A 7,792-nucleotide genomic window follows, 5' to 3' on the forward strand; every position below is an offset into this window, starting at 1 on the left:
AGCCAGTAACCTGTACAAAGAAATTATAACCTCTTTAGACTTGTATTCAATATTTCAAGAACTTGAAAGTACTGATGACGGAAGTAAAATTCGATATCAGTGTATTGGTGATTTTAGCTGGAATGCATTGATGTTGTGGCAATACACCTTGTTCAGTAAGTTCATTAGATTTCTCGATAATTTGCTGGTAGAACTCAGAAATCTTTTCATTTGTTCTGTGCCGATCGATGAAATTGATAAACAATTGATGCATCCTCAGCTGATGTATTATTTGATTGCAGTGTTGTAAACATTTGTTCAGCAAAAGTAAAAACAAATATCGATAGGTTGATTCCAAAAAGTGTCTGCAATTTTTCCATTAAAGCTGTTAGACCTGCATACATTGGCTTACTGATTCTAAAGTTGCATGCAAACTGGCATATGTGTCAAGTATTGCTTGAAGAGCTGCAGTCTGAACTGCCCATCTTGTAGGGCAGAGGGGTCACAATCTTTTAATATTAGTGTGATCCGCCTTTAATTTTTCTATAAATGCTTGTTGCTTAGGGGATCACTTTATCAAGATAATGTTTTCTTCAACGAAATCCAGATAATCACGTACCGATTTTTATTATTTTGATAATTATTGAAGAGATAGGTTGAAACAATGGGTAAGACAATGTACAGGTAAACAGCCGATACCTCATCTTGTATTTGTTTAGCAACACCTTTTATACGACCTTGAAAATCAGATACACCGTCGTAGTCTTGTCTTCAAACATTTTCAAGGGGTAAGTTCATTCTTATTAATGAGTCTTTAAGCACTGAAAAAAAAAAAACGGGTTCAGCTGATGTGTCAGGAAGTTGTGCCAACCCAAGAGGCTCTTCAAAAATCTCGCAACAAACACAAAATATCAGTTGTTCGCGATTTGCTCTTGTTTCATCAGCAAGACGTTTTCAGAGAATCGTATGAACCACTAACTAAGTTTGTTCATTAATAATGACTGGGGACAGATATTGGCCATCTTTGAACCACTTCTACATATTTAGTTTTTATACCAATGAAAAGAAAACAGAATTTTGCTTACTTAAAAAAAGATTGAGTAGGACTTTCCTTACTAGAAATAAAATAGTGTTACGACAGTGGAAGTCACATGACGCTAGCAACACGTCATGATATTCTCAAAGGTTCTTGAATGCTCGAGTGTTTACTAGATGTGCGGTATTCTTGTATATAAGACCGCCAAGAAGTGATGGCAACAATGGAATTGAATAGTGGACAGAGATAGAGACGGATAATTGACTCAAGCACGTGAATCGTTCGTTGTGAATTATAGCATTTGTTTAAGTTATAGCGTGACTGTGGAAATTAAGTGTATTGCAAAGTTTTATTGAGAAAGAATAAACTAGTTTTATTTAAGAAAGGACTTGTATCGCTAAAGTTTCTTCGCAAAGAATTTTTATGGAAAATTAACAAACGAACACAGAGGCGTAACAATATTTTTTCAAACCTTAGGCAAAAAATGCATTCAATAAATTTCATACCGTTGAATCGCTTTAAAACTAAAATGTATAACAAAGCAGAATATAAATGAGAAGAAAATGAACATAAATAAGTTAATTTATTATATTATATACTAATAGTGTAGCACTATCTTTGCATATTATATCAGTTATTTTTAAGTCATTTTATAACATAAATCCTTCCTTGATAGCTATTGTTGCTTCAGCACGCGAGATTTAAATTTCACGTCAAAAAATGCCTCCGCAATTTGTAATATTTCTTAAATTTATCAAGGGACCAGTAAAATAATGAAAGTGATAATTCTGTTCAGCTACCAAAGTAGAAGCCTATAAGGTAGAATTCTTGAGTTAAATTATTCGAGCCCATCCTTCAATATTGGGAGATGGGGGGGGGGGGTTCTTACGTGCCTGCACCATGTATTTAGTTGTGTGTATGAAATTTTGAGTCAGAAAAATTTTAAAGATGCGTACTCAGTTTTATCCAAATCAAATAATAAGATTTACTCTTAGTAGCCTTTTAACATATATATACATAATATCTTAGTACTGAATGTTGTAGAACGTGGAACATTATCTAATTTAGTGAAATGGTGTGTTTTGTTTCACAGAAGTGGAAGTCCATCGGACACCTGAGATAGAAACTAACTACAAGCTCAAATCCACAAATTACTCTGCAAAGGATGAACAAGCACAGCTGGATGAATTGTTGGATGGAATGCTTCGAGAAATTCAGAGCATTCCTGACAGGCCTTGTTCTAATTTGCCTTTTAATCCAAGTACATATTCACCCATCCCAACTTATACAAACTACTCTACTCTATCAAATTCCAAAGTTTCTCAATCACGAATCCCAAAATCCTCACACCCAACTTTTGTCCAGTCTTATTCTCCACCAGCTGGTATTATTCAAGTTAATGGTACAAAAGAAGTTCTATGTCCAGTGGAAAATTCAGCCAAATCCACAGCCAAGTGGACTCCTGAAACAATGTCCAATGAATCAGATGACCATAGTATACCTTATCATGCAAGAAAATCCAGTGTACCTTTTTCATATGGTATTACTCCAGACAGTCCTGCTTTACACAGACGAAAAACTCTTTCAGAATCCCCCATCTTACCAAGTACTAAGCAAGACCTATCTTCCAGTCCTGAGCCCATCTAGTGAGTTTTTATTTTATGGATATAGTTAAAACCGTTGATTTTAAAATATTTGTCTAATAGAATATTTGATAGGTACAAGTGTAACATTATCAGCATGCCTGTACACACAATAAATTGAAACTTGCAATAAGCCTTGTCTTATAAATGAATTACTTTAGTTTTTGCAAGCTTACTTCAAAACAATTTATATAACAATAAAGTTAAACATGCAGAAAGCTTTGTCTAATACATGAATCACCCTAGCTCGTGCAGGTTTACTACAAAATAATATATGTAACAGTAAAGTGTAAGACTGTCTTATGCACAGATTGTTCTAGTTTAACCTGATATAATTCAAAATAATATGTATAACAACAGAGTATAACATGCAAGAAGATTCACCTTATATATGAATTACTCCAGTTTTCATCAGATTTACCTTGATCTAAAATGTACAAAAAAGAAGCTTAAGAAACTAAAATAATAAAATCATGCATCACAGTAGTGAAGAGATGATTGAACAAAAGACTGGAATGTAAAAAATGAAGTTCTCTAAATTGTCAAAGATGTACAAAAAAATTGTCCATTACATATTAGCTAATTTGTACCACCCGCTCTTTAAAAATAGTTCTGTACTATTTCTATTCAATCTATCAATATAAAAATATTGTCATTGCAATTCAAATATATAGTTTAGGTAGAAGAAAACATATAATGAAGTTAACTTCGTTATAGGTAGGTAATTAGTGCTAAACAAATATAAATAAATAAGTGAGTACATGTGAGTGAAAATTCTTTATTTAAACATTTCAATAGCTCTAGAGGATATGATGATAGTTCCCTCACATGGCTTCAAAAACAACAGCTTAAACTAAAAGCAAGAAGAGAAGGTCATGGATGGGAAGACAAGCAGATGAGGGAGCAGCAGCTAATTGCTGAATTACGAAATACACAAACAAAGAAGTGTCCATCTTCAAACACCCAGATCTTAGATGATGGAATGTTAACATCTGACTTTTCATCTTCATCTAGAGAAAATTCACCAGGAAAGGTGAGTTCCCTTGAAAACATTTTGGAATTAATAGGATAATACAAATAAAATATTTTAAAATTGTTTTAAGTATTTCAATGGAAATTACTTTATTGGATAATATATTTTATCAGTGATTTTTTTTTATATATTTAAGAACATGCATGAAGGAACTTACTGTGTTAGTTTATTTATACAGAGCTTTAGCTATACTATGCCACTCCATGTTCACACCCACAATGGTCACACTACAAGTCCCCCATCAACTTCAGGATCTTACACCACAGCTAAACCTCCCATCTGTAAGGGAACCAGCGCACCATCTTCACCGATCATCCCTTCTCGTAGTAGTAGCCGTGACATTACCCGCAGCAGGTAAAAATACTTTTTTGATTTGCTATATACTCTCAGTGGATGGAAAGTTTATTACAGCTTTTTGTTTATTTAAAGCTATAGTGTAAGCCTAAAGTGATAGACACAGTAATCTAATGATTTTGCTTTGGTCACTCTAATTATATATTTATCAGAAAGAAAATATGTCGTAGCCATTTGTTTATTTAAAATTACCCTTCAAGCTCAAAGAACATTTATTCTATTTCTATTTATAGAACTGTACAGGTTGCATGAAGAGTTACAAGCAGTTAATGTATCTTATAGTAGAAAAGAGAATGTGTTATTTGGGATATACATGAGTAATTGATGTTTCATACAATAGAAAAGATAATGTGTTGTTTTGTATGAGTAATTAATGTTTCATATAATAGAAAAAAGAATGTGTTAGTTTGTATATACATGGGTAATTGATATTTCATATAATAGAAAAGAGAATGTATTGTTTTGTATGAGTAATTAATGTTTCATATAATAAAAAATAGAATGTATTGTTTTGTATGAGTAATTAATGTTTCATACAATAGAAAATAGAATGTATTGTTTTGTATGAGTAATTAATGTTTCATATAATAGAAAAGAGAATGTATTGTTTTGTATGTATATGAGCAATTGATACATCAAACAACAGAAAAGAGAATGTGTTGTTATGTACATATATGAGCAATTGATGTTTCATACAATAGAAAAAATAACTCGTATATCATACAATAGAAAAGACATTGTGTTGTTTTGTACATTTGTGTATAGATAACTGATGCATCATGCAGTATAAAAAGATATTATTTTGTATGTATTTAGAATATATTACCACCTAGTCTCTGAAGTTCAACAATGTAAAAATTAATAAAATATTTTCTTGTATAAATAAATTTGAACAAAAAGATTTTTTTAATAAAGATGTAAGAATGCCAACTCTATAATAAGACTGACACACTCAATTTGTTGAAAAAAATGAGATGTTAACATAAAACTAGACTACTATTTTTTCTCATGGAAACTAGTTGAAATCAGCCTGTCTGTTGTACCCTTTCAAATCCCTAAAAAGGAACGTTATTTAAAATTTCCAATGTGTTTTTTTCTTGCTTTGTAAATATAACTTTAGATATCAACAGTGGCAGGCTAACAACCGACCTTTGGTAAGACAACGTTCTGATACTTCTTATGACAGAGAGAGACCTTTTGTGTCTGTGAAAAAGGCTCATCAACAAGCTCGTGAGCAGATGGTCGTGAATGGTACAACACCACAACAAGTGATCTCTTCTACCATGATATATGGAACAACATATCCTTACAACCAGCATCAAGTTAACTTTACACCAGGAAATTCACAGACACTCCCTGCTGCAAAACCAGCTCCATCTGATGGCAGGGAAGCTGAAATATCCAATGATGATGGTGTAGGTGTAGAACTCCTACATATATTGTATGATACCCCTGGGTTTAAACCAGTCCAGAAGTCTCGATCACCTGAACCTGGAGCCGGTGAGTGCTGATCTTAAACTAACAAATTGAATACCTAAAAAAGATGATACTCTTTCATCTCATTGGGCAAATGTGGCCTAGTAGTTAGTATGCAGGACTATGTATACAAATATCCATAGATTTTGTTCCTTTACTGAAAATAATATCATGCTCCATTCTTTAGAGCATTGGTGCATTATATGAGTGATGATTAAATCCTATATTTATTAGAATATTCCAAGAGTTCACTAACTACTTATCCTCCAATCTTTCAATTCAAAATCAGGAATGGCTAGCTCAGATAGCCCTTGTGTAGCTTTGCACCAACATTAGAAGTAAACCTTAATCTGAAGCTTATTATTTATTGAAAAGAAAATTGTTTTAGAGTTTTTTTTTTTAGCTCAATAGAGTTAACAAAATTATATTTTTTGTAGACTTAACTAAATCAAAATTTAACTATATTTAGAGATACTGATGCACATTCTTTTGAGCAATTAATCATTGTTTCCAGTTCTCTTTATTTTTACATTATTTCTAATAAATTAAACAGAATCTAACAGATGTCCAAGAACATGAAAGTATTCTTGAATTACATAGTATTTCACAGCAGCTATCAAACTGGCATGTAAATCACAAAAACAAAAACTTTACAATCACTGAAACATGGTTACTATATCACTTCTGGTATATAAGAGGCTGTTGAGAAATATTGGTAGGCTGAAATTACTCTATAAATTCTTAGTTTAAATACAATTGTGATCTGCAATCGAAAATTCTTATTATAACTAGAGGCTACGTATATGCCTAATATCAGTCCTCACATATATCTTAATCTACAAATTTGCAAAGACCAGATACTTTGTAATTTAACAAAAATACATTGTTGTTTTTACATTCTGTGCAGGTTCCATTTCCAAGCTGGAAGAATTAGAGCAATCACTTCAGGCCATGTGTTCTTACAATCCAACCCAGACTCCTCAGACATACCCATGTTACTCGCATTCTACTCCTAGTAAAGTAAGTTACAAGCAATAGAAATGTGTCTTTGAATGCCAGTTTATACCTTGTAAAATGTGTAACTACTTATGTATGTTTCTATCCATGTTTATCACTAATAATGCATATTGTTATAGCTATATATGTGTGTTAAGCAGGTAGGAATGGACATTAACTTATGAACAGTTTTTCAGTTTCTATACTCATGGAGACCAGAACATTGCTCAAAATCATCCACAGGTTGATCCCAACATACAAATCTTCTTGAGAAAACTATAGTACCTAAACCTTTACCCAAAGAATATATACCTACGTATCCTAATTCCAGTTTACCATGGTTAGGTGTGTTTCTAGCTCTTTCTACATACGTGTATCTAACTTTCAATTTATCCACAGTAATGTGAGCTTCAGTCTATATAAAAGATATTTATCTTATTTCTATTTCATATATACTAAAGTGTGTTACCAGCTCTGTAATATTTATCTAGTTTGAATCTAATATGTTCCCAATAATCTTAATTTTTTTAGAGGAAAATATGTATATCTATCACTTCTGTGCTATATTTTGTAGGCTGCAAATAACAATGGTCCTTATACCTCATCACACTCAGTGGTCAGCTCCAGCCCTCCAGGAAGTCCCACAAGAATTGGAGATCGTCCAGTCACTCCAGCTTTTCCTGTGGGCTGCAGAGCTCTTGATACTAATCGAGGTAAGCAGTTCATACATGTTGTATATTTCAAGAACAGGCAAAGAATATTCATAAATAAATTGTCAGTACATTGAGATTATTTCGAGACTTTATGGATGTTTAAATTATTAAAATGGTAGTAAAGATTTCATCTGCCTGATAGAACAATTTAACAGAAAACATTTGGACAGGCTAGGTCAGAATTGGAGCTTTAGTTAAGGAAGTAAATGTGTACCAACAACTCTTTTAAAATGGCTTGTGTTGGAAAAGTTGCAAATATAATACATAATATATTGTTACGTCTCTGTTTGTTAATTAACTTTCCGTAACTTCGTTCCGACGAAACTTTAGCGACACAAGTCCTTACTTAATAAAACTGGTTTATTCTTTCTGAATATAACTTTACGATACACTTGATTTCAACATTCGCGCTAAATCAAACGCTATAACAAACTTCAACAATACTCGCTGACTGCAGTTCAATTACTCACTACCTACACACATTGTTCTCACGTTGTGAGCGTCTTTTATATATACCAGACAAACATATATCTAGTAAATGCTAGGGCATTCATGAAGGAAC

At 32.5% G+C, this 7,792-nt stretch overlaps 1 protein-coding gene across 7 annotated transcripts in view; it reads left to right on the top strand.

Moving 5' to 3' along the window:
- LOC106467511 (tensin-like) overlaps nucleotides 1-7,792 on the top strand; it is a 43,013-nt gene that overhangs the window by 17,318 nt on the left and 17,903 nt on the right. For 6 of the 7 annotated variants that reach the window (XM_022395707.1, XM_022395708.1, XM_022395711.1 and 3 more), the window contains 6 exons: nucleotides 2,109-2,661; nucleotides 3,457-3,691; nucleotides 3,870-4,045; nucleotides 5,166-5,545; nucleotides 6,429-6,541; nucleotides 7,092-7,230. In XM_022395707.1, coding sequence (XP_022251415.1) covers nucleotides 2,109-2,661; nucleotides 3,457-3,691; nucleotides 3,870-4,045; nucleotides 5,166-5,545; nucleotides 6,429-6,541; nucleotides 7,092-7,230 — 1,596 coding nt within the window. The remainder of the gene's footprint in view (nucleotides 1-2,108; nucleotides 2,662-3,456; nucleotides 3,692-3,869; nucleotides 4,046-5,165; nucleotides 5,546-6,428; nucleotides 6,542-7,091; nucleotides 7,231-7,792) is intronic. The other variant, XM_022395710.1, reaches the window with a different exon arrangement.

Source organism: Limulus polyphemus, unplaced genomic scaffold (assembly GCF_000517525.1).
Source record: "Limulus polyphemus unplaced genomic scaffold, Limulus_polyphemus-2.1.2 Scaffold2640, whole genome shotgun sequence".
Lineage (NCBI taxonomy): Eukaryota > Metazoa > Arthropoda > Merostomata > Xiphosura > Limulidae > Limulus > Limulus polyphemus.